Here is a 19,189-nt window from a genome sequence, read left to right on the forward strand (position 1 = left end):
TGATACTGATATGAAAATGGTAAGAGCTAAGTTCAAATTGATGATCCGCAAAAGGATTCGTAGTGCAGATGTATGAGTACCAAAGAGAATTGTTGCAGAGCAGCCAAAGCAACCACAAGTTTTGCAGTTATTTTAGGAAAGATGCAGCAATGTTTCATTTTGACAGTTCATGGTAATCTTTTGGGGATGGAATATATAAAATGGGATCAAAGGTGATGAGTTTTAAAAAGAGACGGCACCGACACTAGATTGATTCCAATGATATGGTGATAAATGAGCTTTTTTCAACAAAGAGATCCACTCATGAAATGCTTCTTGACCCAAAGGTAAATAACAAAGTGCAACTAGAAAAGTTGTTCAAGTTTAGGAAAGCAGAATTGCGAAAAGAACTCTGGAGGCTTAAGGATACTTGGTGGAGAAATTTATCCGCGGAGGTACAAGTGGCCTATGACAAGAAAGGCATTCACCGATTTTATAGTTCATTGCTGCAAGCTTTTGGACCCCACTCTTTATCATCTGTCCCCTCGAAGTCAAAAGATGGAAATGAGTTTATTAAAGATCCTCCTGGAATAATGAGTAAAAGGAGAGAACACTTTGCAGATATTTTCCACAATCTTTCTGTAGTGAACATGGATATCATAAACAACATTCCACAAAACAAGATAGTGCAACACATGAATGATATGCTTTCCATTGAAGAAGTAAATCTGGCATTATATAAACTGAGATCAGGTAAAGCTCCTGGATTGGATGGTATTCCAGTTGAAATTCTGAAAGCAGGTGAAGATCATATTTCATCTGAAATTCATAGCCTGATAACTCGAGTTTGGAATGAATCATCTGTGTCAAAGGAATGAACAAGTGATATTCTAATATCTATATACAAGGGTAATGGCTCAAAAGCAGTGTGTGGTGATTCTAGAGGGATAACTCCCTTGGCACATACCAGAAAGATACTTTCAAGGATCATGTTAGCTCGTCTCGTTGAGAATGTATTTTCACACGTGATTCCCGAAGAACAGTGTGATTTCAGACCTGAGCGAGTAACAATGGACATGATATGTTCTGCAAGGCAGGTTCAGAAGAAATGCCTAGAGCAGCGTTTCTCAACCGGGGTTCCCCGTAATCCTAGGGTTCTGCAAAAGGCTCCTGAGTGTTCCACGAGAAAGTGTGAGATAAGCTAATGCTAATTTCATGATCGTCATATTACTATACAGGCACAACATATTGGTTATTGTAATATTGTAATATAGACATCATCCTATCTAGCCTATTACGTTATCAAAAACACATAACCATTGGAGATATATTTAGTGTTGTCTGTAGTTTATGGACACACTGTATTGTTGTCTTTATATTTACAGAAACACCTAATAACCCAATGTGGCAGTTTTTGTAGAGGAAACATTCAGAAAATTCTGGTGAGTCTAGTGATGAAGAGCCACAAGCTGCTGACGAATTCCACTGCACTAGTAGTTCAGCAACGGAAAGAAAGAAGATACGTCTTTATTATGAAAGTTACTTATCAATGGGCTTCACGTGGACCGGTTATCCAAGCTCTCCTATTCCATTGGGCGTCGTCTGTGGCAAACAACTTTCAAATGCAGCAATGCCCCTAGCTAAACTAAAAATACACTTCACACTAAATTACAGTCGTATGAAAAGTCAGGGTGCAGATCTTTTTAAAGGCTGTTGAAATCTCAGAGGAAACAGAGTACAGCATTTGATAGTAAGGTTAGCGTCAGTAAAAAGGCTCTTGAAGCAAGTTATTTGGTAGCAGGAATTATTGGACAGAAAAAGAAAAGACATACGGTAAGAATTTAATACTGCCAGCTTGTAAAATTATAACAGACAGTAAAATGCTTGGGCAAAATGCACTGCAAGAAATTAAAAGTGTTCCACTTTCAGATGGTACAATACGTCGACGCATTGATGACACGGCACATGACATTGAGGAGGTTTTGCGTGACAAAATGAAAAATAGCAGTTTTTCTATTCAGGTTGATGAGTCAACAGATCTTACCAATAACTGTCATGTAGATTTTGTAAGATTTGTCAATGAGGGTGAAATTCAAGAAAATTTCCTATGCTGCAAAGACCTGCCTGAAACAAGAAAAGGAATAGATATATTCAACATTTTGTCCTCATATTCGTAAATAAGAGGTCTCTCTCGAAAGGACTGTGTTGGCATTTGTACTAATGGTGCCCCATCAATGGTTGGCTCCATAAAAGGTTTTGTTTCTCTTGTAAAACAAGAAAATCTTGATATAATCGCAATACATTTCTTTCTTCATAGAGAGGCCTTGGTTTCAAAATCAATTGGAGTTGAATTGAGAAACGTTTTTCACGATGCTACAAAAATAGTCAACTCTAGTAAACAAAGGCCAGTTCACTCCAGAATGTTTAAAAGACTGTGTCAAAAGCTGAACAAAGAATACATAAATCTATTGCTATATACGGAAATCCGGTGGTTAAGTAGAGGAAAAGATTTAAATCGGCTGTTTGAGCTAAGAGATGAGTTGCAGAAATACTTTCAAGAAACCAACAAGATTTTGCTGAGTGCTTTGCAGATGGAAAATGGCTATAGAGGCTAAGCTACTTATCAGATTCCTGGCGGTGCATTGTGTGCGTATCTATGGAGTGCTCATCCAGTTCCACGTTATCACGAGCAGGCTGTTCTGTACTTGGATCAACTAGAAACCTCATCGTCGTAAGCGACGGAGAGCCAGTTAAAGGATTGGTTATGGTCATATATTACCTTCTTCATCTTCTTCTTCTTCTTCTTCTTCTTCTTCTTCTTCTTCTTCTTCTTCTTCTTCTTCTTCTTCTTCTTCTTCTTCTTCTTCTTCTTCTTCTTCTTCTTCTTCTTCTTCTTCTTCTTCTTCTTCTTCTTCTTCTTCTTCTTCTTCTGCTCTCGTCATCTCTGCCTTCCTCCTACTGCTTTTTCATCCCCCAGCAATATTTTTATCTGCTATGGTAGTGACACTTTCTTTTTCCGGTCCGTCATTTCACATACTATTTGCATTTTAATCTCTACATATACCGTTTGTTTCCTCCCGATATAAGCAAAACACAAAGCCTGTCAAGCGCACTACGTAAGAGCGCACCTTTGACGCAGTTCTAGGGAAGTGCCACTCTAATGTTTAGAACCACAAAAATTACGTAAAATTCATTTGGAACTAATGTATGAACTGGTAGTGGAAGCAGACTTGGTACAGAAATAATAGTAACTAGTGATTAAAGACGTGATAAAATTTTGGTGAGGCGTTATTTGATGGAGGAAGCAGGTTAAGGAGGGGGTTAACACCTTTTAAAGAGCACGTAATTTTATCGTGCTGCTCCAGAACGCACTGCTAGCGTAGTGAATGGGGACAGCTTCGTTTTCAACGTTTGCAGTTGTGTATGCCTGCCAAGAGCAGGGCTCATTAGCCACAAACGGAATCGCAAGTGCAAAATAGAATTTAGTCTTAGAGCGCACAATGTTGCTAAAGGTCAGCAATGGTCTCCCTCGGTCATGAGTGGACGGCCATCATATATATATATGAGGAGTGGCTGTATGGTAAGTAGCTTGCTTACCAACTACGTGGTTCTGGGTTAAGTCTCAATGCGTAGCACCTTGGGCAAGTGCCTTCTACTGTAGCCTCAGGCCGACCAAAACCTTGAGAGTAGATCTGGTAGACGGAAACTGAAAGAAGCCCGTTGTATATATATGTGTGTGTGTGTGTGTGTGTGTTTGTGTGTGTGCGCGCGCGTCTGTGTTTGTTTTTATGTATGTATATCTGTTTTTGTGTGCTTATGTTTGTGTGTCTGTGTCTGTCCACCCGCCATCGCTTGACAACCGATGCTGGTGTGTTTACGTCCCCGTAACTTAGCGGTTCGGCAAAGCTGAACGATAGAATAAGTACTAGCCTTACAAAGAATAAGTCCTGGGGACGATTTGTTCGAAAAAAGCTCCAGCATGTCCGCAGTCAAATGAGTGAAACAAGTAAAAGAATAAAAGAATAAAAGAAATATATATATATATATATTTAAGGAAGGGGTACCTATAGTTAATGGTTCAGTTAAAAATATCTCACTTAGAACCCCAAATTATCCACTAATAGGAGGCAACCTGCAATAGTACAGAACAACCCTAGGTTGTGACATTATAGTCTGTGCAGCCTATAAGTGTAGATTATATAAGTTTCGATATAGGATTATTATTAATAATAATAATAATAGTAATAATAGTAATAATAATAATAAAAATAATAACAATAATAATAAGAAGAACAATAACAATAGCAATAATAATAGTAGGAGAAGAGTGTGTGAGCACGCACAATAGCAAGGACAGAAGCAGAGCATAGAGAAAGAATTGTAATAAAGATGTAAGCGGCAGCTGAGAGGTTTGCTACCTAGACCTAGAAACAACTCAATGTAGAATGGATGAATGAGAGGTAAGCAACAGTTAATATAGTACAGTACAACACAGCCAAATGCTTAGATCTCCAAACACAATATAGGTGCATGACTCAACAATAATAAGGGTGGATATGAAATTAAAATAGGAACTGAGAATAAAATAACAAATTGAGCATTTAGTAGGAGGGATGAGGTTCAAATCTTAGTATAAAACCCATAGAGGATAATGGTAACAGCATAGAATGATAATATATTGAAATATTACTGAATATACTAGTGAAGGAGCTTGAAAGGATTCCTAGGAGCAAGGATTTCTGGACAGAACTCCCTTAGCCAAATAATGAGACACAGCAATAATGTAAAACAAAATAAGAGCAACGAGAACCTCCTAGGGGCAACAAAAATAATCTACCCATCGGAGATAATTAGTAGTCATTAAAAATAAATAAATATTAAAAAATAAATTAATAAATAAATTAATAAATAAGTAAATAAAATAAATTAATCTAGTAGACACTCACAGGAGAGCGGTAACAATAGAAAAGGTTAAGGAGTTACCTCCCCTGTATTTAATACACCTAATACCCAAAATAAACGAAGACAGCATGGAGGTACAGTCGAATAATTCTTAATAATCTGTTATGATCGTAATTTGTGTTTTTTCGTAATTTGTTCTGATGTAACCCACCCCTGAGGAAGTGCCAAACGTCAGACATCCAATGGATCAGTCGCTGGATAGGTTTGAGCACAGAAATGTCGACATCGGATGGTAAATAATTAAATAAATAGAATAAAAATCAGTCGCGTTGGATGTCTCCATCTTTTTTTAAATATACAAATTTGAAACCTTGAAATATATATATATATATATATATATATATATATATATATATATATATATATATATATATATATATGTATGTATATATATAAGAATTCACAGGCAACATATCCGACAAGAAGAACTAAGAATGATTTCATTAAGTAAACATCTGGAAATATGCGGAGACGGAAAGTTCAAAATCTTTCCCTTTTATAAATGTACACGGGACGATCCACAATACCGAAAGCCAATGGAACTACTCTTCATGAAAAAATTTTCCCCAAAGTTAAATGTTTGAAGGAGAAAAAGAAAAACAAGGAATATGTTTTGTATGTATATATATATATATATATATATATATATATATATATATATATATATATATATATATGTTTGATATGATATATATAGTTATTTTTACTAATTCAATTTTTCAAATTTACAAAGATTATACTAATATACTCTGATGCAGAACTACACTTTACAAAAAATAAATAAATAAATGAATGTATGACAGGAATATATACTAAAAGGGACCCAAAGTCTATAAAAAGAAAGGACAAAGAATATAAAATGAAAGAACTAAAAGCAAAAGAAAAAACAGGAAGACATTTTTTTGTTTTCTTTATATTTTCTATTCATTATTCTCTATTTTTTTCTTTCTTCTTCTTCTACCATCCCTAAAATCTGTCTCAAAACAATACAGTAAGTAGTAAACAAGCTTTTAACTTTTTTTTTTGGACACTCCTTAAAAAGACCAATTCAATACAATGACCCTTCTCTCTCTGTTTTACCACATCCATCTCTCTATCTGTCTGACTATCAGTCTATCTATCTATCTCTCTATCTGCCTATCTATCTATCTATTTACTTATACATCTTCCATTGTCTCCAAAGCCTCACCCCCAAAAAACAAAAAAACAAAACAATGTTCTGTTATAAACAAAGCCCCCCAAAACACCTGTTTTTATATAAATAAGCTAGATCTCTGTATTTTCACAGTTATATTTGACAAGTTCGAAAGACGAACGAAAGCGCTAGAATATGTATAAAATAAATGAAAGAAGTTATTCCAAAATTCTGACGACTTTTTTTTCAATATATATATATATATATATATATATATATATATATATATAGAGAGAGAGAGAGAGAGAGAGATAGATATAGATAGATAGATAGATAGATAGATAGATAGATAGATAGATAGATAGATAGATAGATAGATAGATAGATATAAAATTTAAATAATAAGGGCGATAAATTGGATATTAATTTAATTAACACCAATTTAAAACCAATGGTCTAGCATAAAGAAATATCTGAAAATTCAGAAAAAATTGTATTACATATGTATAAGAAAGGATGACCACTAAGTGGACATCCATTATGCTAGAAATAGACCATCTACGATCAAACCACAAAAGAAATGAATGTTCTCCAGAAATATTTAGCACATACCAGAACATAAGCGGGCAAGACAAATGAAAATATACAAATTAAAGAATTAATTGCAGACCAGGTTTCGCAATTAATGCAATTATTACTTACGTAACGCGTCAGTGGCTCTTCAATACGACCGTTCGAATTCAATATAATTTGCAGAACTATACACGTTGTCCACATAAAATTAGACATGTATACAGTTCTACCGATTACATTGTAATTATTTTCAAAAGTCCCCGCTCTGGCACGTTAAATACCGGAAACAATTCTGCAGAAGATAATTCACTGCAGTAACCGTTGCCGGTTACAGAACATACTTATTTAAAATTTAAATAATAAGGGTGATAAATTGGATGTTAATTTAATTAACATCTATTTAAAACCAGTGGTCTAGCATAAAGAAAAATCTGAAAATTCAGAAAACATTGTATTACATACGTATAATAAGGGATGATCACTAAGTGGACATCCATTATGCTGGAAATAGACCATCTACGACCAAACCACAAAAGTTCTACGATTAATACTTTATTTTATATATTTTCATTTGTCTTGCGCGTTTATGTTCTGGTGTGTGTTAAATTCTTCTAGAGAACATTCATTTCTTTTGTGGTTTGTTTGTAGATGGTCTATTTCTAGCATAATGGATGTCCACTCAGTGGTAATTCCTTCTTATACGTATATATATATATATATATATATATATATATATATATATATATATATATATATATATATATATATATATATATATATATATGTATATATCTATTTATATATATATAAATATTTATATATATAAAGAGAAATATATTTATATATATATATATATATATATGTATATATATATATGTGTGTGTGTGTTTGTGTGTGCGTGTTTAGTGTGGGTGTGTATGTGTGTGTGTACATATATGCATATATATATATATGTACACATATACATATACATTTACATATAAACAAAAACTTACGTTTGTGTGATTTAAATGCTTGCGGGTGTCTAAAAGTGTCATAAACTCTCTGCCGTTGACAATACCTGTTTTGTCACTTAATCCGATAGCATGGAAATTTAACAATTTAAGATTTGGTACCTTTTCTTTCTTTACACTGTGAAGACAAGAGACATGTTGGAAAATAAATTTTGGTAATGCAACAAAACAAAGTATAAACATATTTTAAAATGAATGAAGTATAGTTTGCAGGAGAGAAGACTGCACTGGTTCAGATGTATAACACAAATGGAGCACGATATGCTTTACTTCTTAATTTAGTCAGTGAGGGAAGGGTAGTTCCCTTTATTTTTTAAGTTCATTTCAGAAGAGACAAAAGGAAAAAAGTTATTTTCAAACTGGAGAACTACCATAAATGATTTAGAATAAAATCTTCTAAAGACAGCTGTCGGTGTTGTTAACTCTTTTGTGACCATATCTCTGTTCCAATACACTGAATTTGATTCAATTTTTTAAATGATGACGAATTTAGTAGAATCACTTTACCACTTTTGAGCTGTGATGTAAAACATAAATTAACAAGACATTCATGGAGATGGTTTAAAAAACAGTATCTAAGATCCAGGAATAGTTTCAGATGGGGTGGGATGAAAGTAGTTAAGCATAGTGATAAATTACATCTACTCTCCAAGAATGCAGAACACAAAGAACCAGAACAAAAAACCAGGTCAGCTCCAACTGAGTCATCTGTAAGGGGGCTGGGAATTTGGCAAGGGTTACTGGACTCTCAGACTACTTCTTGTCACGACACACACACACATGCACACATTAGGTAGAGTGAGAGAGTAAGTGAGATGTTAAATTTTATTTGAACACAATTGACATGCATGTTCTCTCTCTTCATGCACAGAAAGAGCGATATGGCTACACGCATAAATACACATACACAAAAGTATTGGAAGGTAGAAAGGTGGAGATAGATATCTTTTTATTATAGCCACACAGGGCTAAATACAGAAAATGGACAAATTACAAAGTAGAGCTTTGCTTGGGGGGGTGGGGATAATTTGGATCAAAAGGGATCGCGGGAAGAAGAAAAAAAAAACAAAAGAAAAAAAGACGTGGGGGGGGGGGGCGATCAATAGGGATAGTGTATCACAGTCGATGTAAAAAACGGGGAACAGATTAGGTTTATCCGTGGAGAGAAAAGCCTACGGAAAAGACCACGGCCACCTCAGGCTTTTTTTTTTAAAGGTACATGAAAGTAAGTACCTTCTCTCTTTTTGTCTCTTTTTGTTACAAGTCTATGCTTAAAATGGTGTCGTCTTTCATTCTTACCATTCTTGCCACATTTACCCATTTTTTATTGAAACTTTCATTCGACAACACTTTCCTCTCTATCCTCATCCTCCTTTTCAAGTGGTACTTGAAAAAGTTGACGAGGGACTGACCAGAGAGGAAAGTGTTTGTTTGTAGACCTTTCAAACGCGTCCACCACACGCATTCTTTTGCCATAGCTATCAGTGTTACAAAAACCGTTTTTCCTTCCCGTTTAAAGGAAGGTGGCGGAACAATATTCACGATAGACTCGGCTGATAAGTGGGCTCGTCCCACACGCGACAACAGCCGTTCGACGAAGGTCCACAGCTCTGAAATATCTGGACACTGCACGAGTGCGTGCAGAACGGTTTCGTCGCTCTGACCGCATCTCGGGCAGGTCGGTCCGGTGGTTTTCGAACCGTGTCTGTAGATCTTCTCTCGAACTGGTAGTGCGTCTCGATAGCATTGCCAAGCCAGGGATCTCTGGAAATTATCCATAGGCCCCAGCCCGAACGTCGTCTTGAAAAGGCGGGTTAGGAATTTCTCGTCGATACCCAGGTTTGCCCCGAGAGTGTCGTCAGACCTCCCCTCCACTAGTCCTCTATAGAACGCATTGGTCGTTTGGAAGTTGCACAAGTTTGATCCCGGACGGCAGAGCTGTTGTAGAGCTTGGCGACACTCGCGGTGCCAATCGCCCAGTTTCGGTCTCTTCCTGATCCATGTTTGCAGTTCGGTGAGTGAGACGAGCTGCGGGAAGGCGTGCCTCACAAACGGCGCCCACACCTGTTCACCGTCGTCAATGAAGTTCCAGAGATGCCGCAGTCTCAGCGCATGTCTGCGCATCATTAACCACGGTATCCCCAGTCCTCCACGTAACGGTTGTTGACAGCAAATGGATCGCCTCACCATCGGAACGCCACCCTTCCACAGAAAGCGGAAAAGTATGCGTTCTAGTTTCGTGATGGTGGCATCGGGACAAGGCACGACGGTCAGGTGGTAATCGATGACTGATGCGATATACACATTAGCCACCTCCGCCCGGCCTTTTAGAGATAACTTTCTCTCAGCCCATGTTTGGCTGAGTTTGATCACTCTACTGGTGATCTCGTCCCAGTTCTTATCCATTTGGAGGTCCGGACTGAACCAGACCCCGAGCAGTTTAACCGGTCCGTCCGTCCAGCGTCCCACTACGGAGTCACTGTTGGACGGTATGGGCTTGCTTCTCCAGGTGCCGAGTAACAAACCCACTAACTTTTCCGGGTTAATTTTTGCTCCTGTCACCGTTTCGTATTCTTTAAGTGTCTCGCCTAGCATCTCGACGTGCTTTTCGCTCGATACTATGACGGTGACATCGTCCGCATATGCAGACACGCTCGTCCCGCAACCCAGCTCTCGTGGGATACCCCTCAGTGTCGCCAGCTTCCGCAGTAGTGGTTCGATCGTCAATACATACAGGAGCGCCGACAGGGGACATCCCTGACGGACCGAACGCGTGATGTCGAACGGTTTTGACAGGTGACCGTTTACCCGTATTACCGATCGGATGCCGCTATACAAGGCAGCGATCCAACCGCGGAAGACGGGACCAAAGCCAGCTGCCCTGAGGACGGCCGCTAGGTATCGATGGTCGACCCTATCGAAGGCTTTAGATTGATCTAAATTGATCAGCGCCCCACCCATGCCAGGATCCTTAACTACCCTGTCCGTGATGTAGCGCATGAGGTGGAGGTTGTCATGGATACTTCTGCCCGGCACGGCGCATGTTTGCGCCCTGTCGACCAGTTTATCGATGACAAGCGCCAACCTCTCGGCTATTACTTTGGCCAAAATTTTCAAATCTGCGTTGAGCAGAGTGATGGGCCTGAAATTATCTATAAAATTCCCCTTGTTTGGGTCTTTCTTCAGCAATGTCACTGCACCTCGGCTCACGAAACCGGGAATTCTCCCGTTTTGTTGCCAGTTGCAGTAGACTGATGTCGCCAAACAAGTCTGGCATTTGACAATACAGCTCGTAGGGTAGACCATCCAATCCAGGTGACTTATCCCTCGCGCAGCCCGCCATAGCATCCCTTACTTCAGCAGCTGTGATGGGACCCTCACAACACTCTGCCTCTCCCGCCGAGAGCCGCGGCAGGCCGGTCAGGTAGGCAGTGAAGTCCATCCTGCGTTCCGACTCACCGCTCGCACCGAACAGTCGAGCAAAGTGCTGTTGAAAGGCCCCACACATCCTTTCGGGTTCGAGCAGACTACATCCCTGTTCATCGATTAGAGACCGAATGGTGGCTCTGTTACCGCGTTGCGCCTCCGCCACCCGGGCTTCTCGCGCAGCTTCGATCCCTTCGTTCCTTAAGGCACGCATTTTAGCTCTGACGACGCAACCTTCGTGTTTGGCGTTGAGGTGTTGGTCGAGGGCCATCCTCGCAGCCAAAACGTTGGTTGCGCTGCCAGTTGTAAGTGCCTCTTCTAGTTTCTTAACTAAGTCTCCCTCTACTCTATTTCGATCTATCGCTAGTTCTTTACTAAACCTAATAGATTCCGATTTGTTTGCCATTTTCAGGGCAAACCACCAGCGGTTGTTAACGATGGCTCCTGTTAACGCCCTCTTAATTAATTCGCTAATCCGGTTCCTGTAAACCTGCCGCGCTAAGAGCGAAGCGTTCAGTTTCCAGTAACCGGGACCCTGCCTATGTGTCTTATCTAAGTCGAGCGTACACGTCACAAACTTGTGATCTGTGTAGCTGACTATTTTAAATTGTGGACATCCTACACTATCTCTATCCGCTGTCCTACATAGAACTCTATCTAGATACGATCTCGACGATCCGACGCGGTTTGTCCAAGTCCACGTTGGCACGTTCGGATGGTCGAGTCGGAACCTGTCAGACAAATGGAAACGTCTGAGCAGGTCTTTGGGGCACTTACATCCCCTTCTACTCCTATCCACTCCCACATAGTCTATATGCGTGTCCAAGGTAGCGTTCCAGTCCCCTACTAACAGTAAAGGTCGTGACGTTCCCAGGAAAACCTCTAGACGTCTAAGGAAATCCGCCCGACCCGTTAAGGACGGTGCATACACTGCCACCAGACGGAAAGCACACCCGTTTGTGCCATCGACGTCCAAGACAACCAGCCTACCCTCCGTGTCTAGGAATATTGGCCTTACTTTTAGGTTCAGACTCTTCCGAAAAAGCACCGCGGTACCACCACCACCCATGTTTGGCAGACAGGGAGAAAAATAAATGTCGAAATGTCCACCAAACATGGACTTGAGGGCCCGCGGGTTACTGAGTCTGGTTTCACTGATAGCCATGATTTCTATGTTCTGTGACTTGATGTCATTTAGAAGGTAACCTTGCTTCCAAGCTGACGCCAAGCCACGTACATTTACCCAACCTAATTTAAGCATAGTTGAAGTCGAAATTTGTGTTTCATACACGACAGTAAAAGAGACAAGAGAGAAAGTTACTTACTCGTTTCGAAAGTTTTAGCTTCCTCTTCTTTTGAAGTATCTTGGATGAGGTTTTTGAAGAGTTTCTTTGATAAATGTTTTTGGAACCCCCCAACAGCATTTGGAAAGAGGGTTTTGAGTGTGTGGTGCTGCGTTTGTGTGATGTGAACTATTTTGATGTGTTTCGGTGGTGTAGTGCGTGGATGATTGTTAAGCTTATAATTATCTTCAGAAATGTTTGTTTGCGATATGATGTAGTCCGTTAATTTTGTGTTTGTTGTGTCTATCGCTGATAGCATTGTGTGTGTTTTTGTGATCTTGGTGCTGGTTTGTTTGTGCAAGGGGCTTTCAGCGGTTACATATTTCCCTGCTTTGCATGCATTTAATTTTGGGGTTGTTTTTGATCTTTTTCTTTTACTTCCTGTGGCTATTTGCCATTCTGTAGAACTTTCATCGTTAGACGAAATGTCTGACGAATCAGAAGGGAGTAAAGGCAAAGCATTTGGTTCTATTTGTGTGTTTGTCGATGGTGTTGTGGTGTGTGGTGTGTGTGGTGTGTGTGTTGTTGGGGAATTGGGAGTAGTATTGGTCTTTTCTTCGTTCTCAGTGATTGTCTTCTTGGTTGTTGTTCTTGGTGTTGGTGTTGGTCTGTCTTTAGTTGTTCTTGGTGGTGTTGTTTCTGTTTTTGACTCAGGTGGTGGTGTTGTTTGGTTGGGTTGGTTTGTTCGTTGTTGCCGTTCTTTCGTTTTCGCATATAGCTGCTTGATCAATTGTGCATACGGTGGTGTGGGTAATAATGCTGGTGTTTTGGGTTTTTGGTTTTCCCGTGGCTGTTGTTGTTGTTGTTGCTGTTGTTTCGCGGCAGAATTGCAGTCCTTTTGGAAGTGAGCTTCACTGCCACATATGTAACAGCGTGGTCGTCTGCCTTCCACCACTACATACAGCCTTTGCGTTGATGGTAACTTTATGTAGGTGGGTATTTTATTTAGTGACTCCTGGGTAATATGGAGAAGGATCTCCATTTTTTTACCCACCCACTGTTGCTTTTCAGAAACATTAATTTGCAATATATCAACTTCCTCCATATCGACACATACGGCTGATGTTATCCATAGTGTGTCTACCGTGGGAGGAATATTTTTTATGATAACCCTTGTTACCCTCTGACCAAGGTAACTCGGTATCATTGTTAACTCTTCTGTCTTAAGAGTTAGCGTTGAGAATCGTTTCGCTAACTCTTCACTTTGAAAAATAACTTGCACATGGGCAAATTTATGCCACCAAGTTACATAATCCTTATATTGCCATACAGATCTCAAGCATTTCTCGATCTTTTCCGTGCTTGCTTTTTCTGGTTTTTTTGTTTTCGAGTTTAAAATTTTATAAATAACTGTCTTTTTGTTTGTGTCTTCTAAAATGTCTTGTGGTATGTTGATCCGCACCTCGTCATTTTCTTTCGTAAGTAAAGCCTTTGTATCTTTTATCTGCTGTGCAGTAAAAGATACTACCGTCGTTTTTTCCCTTATCGCCTCGGCGAAGTTTGTTTTGATCTTGTTATTGTTGTTGGTGGTGGTGGTGCTGGTGTTGATGGCAGAGGTGACTGTTGCTGTATTAGCGTTGTTGTTGGCGGTTGTGATGCTGACAGGTGTTGTTGTTGTGGCAGATGGGTGACCTTCTTCTTGTGTACTCCTCTGACCTTCATATGAGTTACGAAGTGGCGGGAAATTTTTTTCATAATTTTCTTCGGCGTTCAGGCGTATTTGAGCAAATTGTTTGGCCATCATGCTCTTCTCTTTCTCTCCTTCCGTTGTCTGTGGTGAAAGGAACAAAAGAGGAGTGGAGTTGTTGTTGTTCTTTTTGTTATTGTTGTTCTTGGTGGTAGTGGTGGCTGCGATGTCGGTGGCAGTAGTGGTTTTGGTTTTGTTGTCGTTGGTGGCGGTCGTAATGATGGTAGTGGAGGTGGTGAAGGCAGTAGTAGTAAACGCAGCATTCCTGGTCTCTACGTCTTGTGTTCGTTCATGCGGAACGACTTGTTGGTCAGTCTCCTTGCCTGCTGTTAGAGGCAAATCGACCACGTGTGAAGGCCTAGCCATATTTCTTTTACGAAATATGGCAAATAAGCCGGAGAAAAATCAAAAACTTTTGGAAATAAACTCCAGAAGGAGCCACTTCCTATTACAAAAACCCAATAGGGTCGAAGTGTATAGACTTATACACCTCTTCCACAAAAAATATTTTAAAACTGCAAAAGTTTTGACATATAAAAGGCCAACTTACTTGCGAGCCGATGTGACTAGCATCCGTCCAGATCAGAGATAGATAGATAGATAGATAGATAGATAGATAGATAGATAGATAGATAGATAGATAGATAGATACATTTCTTTTATTAGCCACACAGGGCTCAACGAAGATGGGACAAATACAATGTAGAGCTTTTCTTTTTGGGAGGGGGAAGGAAAAAAAGAGGGGTGTGTCGATCAAAAGGGATCGTAGGAAGGGAAAAAGGGGGGAGTTCGATCAAAAGGGATCGAGAGAGAGAAAAAAAAAGATAGATAGACAGATAGATAGATAGATAGATAGAGAGAGAGAGGGGTAGAGAGAGAGCAAGATAGATGGAGAGAGTGGAAGAGTTAAAACGTGAGGAGCATCTCATGTCAAATATGTCAGCGTCGAAACAGCGATGCCAAATAAGAAGTATCATAACGGCTGTGCCATAACAACTCATCCACATCATCTCTACACCCCTAACAATTCTTTGAACCCACTACCCAGGAATAGTCAGTTTGTCTTTTGGATCATCGAAAGCATAACAAAGCGAAGATCTTGCAGGGACGAACTCATATACCGAAAGGTATTTGTTCTATAATTCTATAATCTTTTCGAATTCCTTCATATGTATTGCGAAAGTGATCTGTTCAGAATTTCAATACTTGGTCGTCCATTTACTTTTATATGCATCACACACTTAATCCAATGCATACAAACTCCTCACCCATGCAAACATGCATGCACAGATATAATGAACGAAGACATATCAAAGAATCTAAACGTAAGGAAACTGTAGGAGAGAAGAAGCAAGGAAGCTTGAGAAGCAGTGAAGAGGTTTGATCTCGGAACACAGGTCTCTATAAAATAAATTTATAATAGACCGCAACTAGTGGTGAGACACTGTGTTAAAACATACCTATCCAACTCATATTAGCATAGACAAAAAGAAATTGTTCCGTCCTATATGACAGTTTATCTCACAATTAAATAATTCCATGAAACTAAATCTAAGTAACCCACTTCATGAGCTCCAACTGTAACATATTGAAATGAGAGATAGCTTTTCTAGTTATGAAATACATACACCAATAGCTAAAGCAAATATCGGAAATCATTATATTGTACCCTGGAGTAAACTCTATTTATTACAATGTGTCTGACTAGTAAACAGGTTGCCACTGCTCTTGTTGAACACCAAGTCAATCATGATTGAATAGAACTATCGTCAATGGCTTTCCAACCGTGAATATCTCATTTTTTTCCTCGGCGCAGTTCAAATATAACAACATTATCTAGTAAATCCTTTTAAAAATAATCAGGTTTGATTCACAGGAGAAAATATGTTTATATCAGTGCGGGGTAATGACTAGTAACAATGTCTTGTAGTATTTAGTTGTGATTGAATCATCTTCCCCTTACACCAAATATTAGATTTGCATTTTCTATCTTGTAGGATCCTTAAATTAAGAAGACAAAATCCTGAGGTCAGTATAATCCCCTAAAAACACACTTAAAATGGATGCTTTAGCACGGTCGTAATCCATTGGCAGAATCCAGTAAATGAAAGAAAAGAAAGAAATGTAACATCACATTTTTCTCAAATATATCCAACAATTTGAACAGGCCTAATCAAGCAGACCTGTGAACAAAGGCATGCCAGATGCGATATTCCCATTTTGTATGGCTATCTATATTATGCTAATATGTGCTTTTGTAATTCTTTTAAGATGGTAGAGTGTGATTTGAGGAAATCTTGTCTACAGCATCTTGCACGTTGCGGAAGTATGTATGAGTTTCTCAACACTTCAAACGTTAATAAAGCAATAGTGGCCATGTATTGTCACAACCAGCATGCTTGACTAGATAAAAAGAGAATAACGACATTCACAGCAATCTCAACTACGGGGATATTTTGCTTCAAATTGTAGCAGCTTACGAGGGAGAGTTTACTTCAATTCCTAGCAACTTCAGAGAGAGAGTATAGTGGCAAATGGATCCACTATGCTCTCTTTGACGAGAGGTGTAACAGTAAAATCTCCCACAAATCACTTTACATTCTTAAGAAATAACGAAAAAAGGCCACGCATTAGACAGAGATAAGTACACCACCACCAACACTACCACTAATACTACCACTACTACTACTACTACTGCTGCTGCTGCTGATGATGATGATGATGATGATGATGACGTTGATGATGATGGAGCTAAGACTGCTGCTGCTACTGCTGCTATTACTACAGTAAACGAATACTTACAATGGGTCAAAGGAATGTACTTCACAGCCAAATACATCTTGCATCCCAACATCAAAACTTGAGTCAGTATCAATCCTGTTGAAACAAAGCAAGTCATATATATATGTGTGTGTGTATGTGTGTGTGTGTGTGTGTGTGTGTGTGTGTGTGTGTGTTTTGTGTGTATGTTGCATGTATGTGTGCGTGTGCGTATGAGAGAGAGAGAGAGAGAGAGAGAAAAAGGAACAGAGACAAAGGGTGTTAGCGTTTCTTTGTCTTGGCCGTGCATGATAGTTGTAAACGAATATTCTTCTGTGAAGAACTTCTTGGCCATGGGGCAATAGTACCTTACTGGAAAACAGCTAAGGACATCTGGCTGAGAAAATCTGCCTCAACGAATTCTGTCCGACACATGAATGTATGGCGACGTAGATGTTCTAAACATGAAGATGATTATGATGAAGCTGATGATATATATAAGTACATATGCATATACACCAGGCTTCTCTTAGGTTCAATCTACCAAATCAACTTACAAAACTTTCGCCCGTCTGGCGTTATAGGATGAGAAACTGGTCTTAAGTGCCGCAAAGTGCAACTGAACATGAAGGTGATAAAACAAATTTCTTAACCTTATATCCTCGAACGTGTCCATATATGTGTATGTGTTTCTTTGTAGACACATACATACATATATGACACACACACGTATATATATATATATAAGCAATGTTAAATCTCTGAACGAGGTATTCACTTTATATATATATTCACTTTATATATATATATATATATATATATATATATATATATATATATATATATATATATATATATATATATATATATATATATATATATATATATATATATATATATATATATATGTATATATATATATATATATATATATATATATATATATATATATATATATATATATATATATATATATATATGTATATATATATATATAAATATATATATATATATATATATATATATATATATATATATATATATATAAATATATATAAATATATAGAAATAAATATATATATATATATATATATATATATATATATATATATATATATATATATATAGACATACATACATACGTATACCACACATATATAGGATATATATATATATATATATATATATATATATATATATATATATATATATATATATGTATATATATGCACGAGCGCATGTACGCAATATTTGGTTGATGTTACATGTATTATTTAATAACAGTTTGACTCAACTCCATAAAACTTAGTTTCGTACGACGTACAACGCAGCTACATCGATACGTATCTGGAGGTCGAAAAACAAGACGCGACAGACTCATAATGGTTTCGAGATATTAGGCCTGCATTTCTAAACTCAGGTTACGTAACAGTATTGTTCAGGATACGACAATCTCTGAATTGTACGTGATGCATTCAACAATTCCAGATTAGTCTCATTAACACCTGAGAGAAAAGTATCCGGACTGTTGCCATAGTGACGAAGCTAAAGCACGTAGAGTAAAGCCGCTTGCCACAGATTGATCGTGTAGTCTACTGTGCATGCGCACTAAATTTTAATATTCTAGCTTACTTTCGCTGTTTACAGCAGTGGTTGGAAAGGTGTGCAACGTGATTGTCTCATTGACCATAACGGACTAAATTCTGCGTCAAAATTTGCAATTTGAGAAAACCTTGGCGTTACCTGGTCAGAGGGCTACGCAAAATTTTCAAAAAAAATTCATCGTTCTCGATACTATCAATGAGATCTTGTGCAACGATTTCCCCTCACAGCTTCACGCACATATGCGATGTTTTTCTCAGCTCTGCTGGTTGTGGGTCTCTCAGAACGTTCGTCAATATCGACATTTTTTCGGATATAATTCGAAACGTCTGAGCCACTCGTACACTTGTGTGCAGCTCATACACTCTCCGCCATACACTTTTCTGCAACTTTACGGAGGTCTCCCGAGCGGGTATCTCCATTACAACTGTTATGGTCAATGCGACGATCACACGGAACATACCTTCCTTCCAAGCACTAACGTAAGCAGCGGAAGTGGGTTAAAACTTTAAAACTCAGTGCGCATGCATAACAGTGTTCAAGGTCAATCTTTGCCAAGCAGCTTTACTCTGCGTACTTTAGCTTCGTCACTACAGCAGCAGTCCGTGTACTTATTGATCAGACATATCTATACTATAAATTGCAGTGTTCTTGATTGCTTGGTTGCTTGATTGATTGATTGAGTGTCGACAGATTCACTCGAGAACGG

General features: G+C 38.5%; 1 protein-coding gene across 5 annotated transcripts in view; it reads right to left on the reverse strand.

Moving 5' to 3' along the window:
• The window catches only part of LOC149134199 (putative methyltransferase-like protein 24), a 58,842-nt gene that overhangs the window by 4,477 nt on the left and 35,176 nt on the right, over positions 1 to 19,189 (reverse strand). For 3 of the 5 annotated variants that reach the window (XM_089357778.1, XM_089357777.1, XM_089357779.1), the window contains 2 exons: positions 16,921 to 16,995; positions 7,645 to 7,780 (listed from right to left, as the gene is read on the reverse strand). In XM_089357778.1, coding sequence (XP_089213904.1) covers positions 7,645 to 7,780; positions 16,921 to 16,995 — 211 coding nt within the window. Of the gene's footprint in view, positions 1 to 7,644; positions 7,781 to 12,413; positions 15,248 to 16,920; positions 16,996 to 19,189 lie in introns of those variants that run through there. The other 2 variants (XM_089357776.1, XM_089357780.1) reach the window with 2 other exon arrangements.

This window comes from Octopus bimaculoides, chromosome 9, assembly GCF_046866305.1.
Source record: "Octopus bimaculoides isolate indiv1 chromosome 9, ASM4686630v1, whole genome shotgun sequence".
NCBI lineage: Eukaryota > Metazoa > Mollusca > Cephalopoda > Octopoda > Octopodidae > Octopus > Octopus bimaculoides.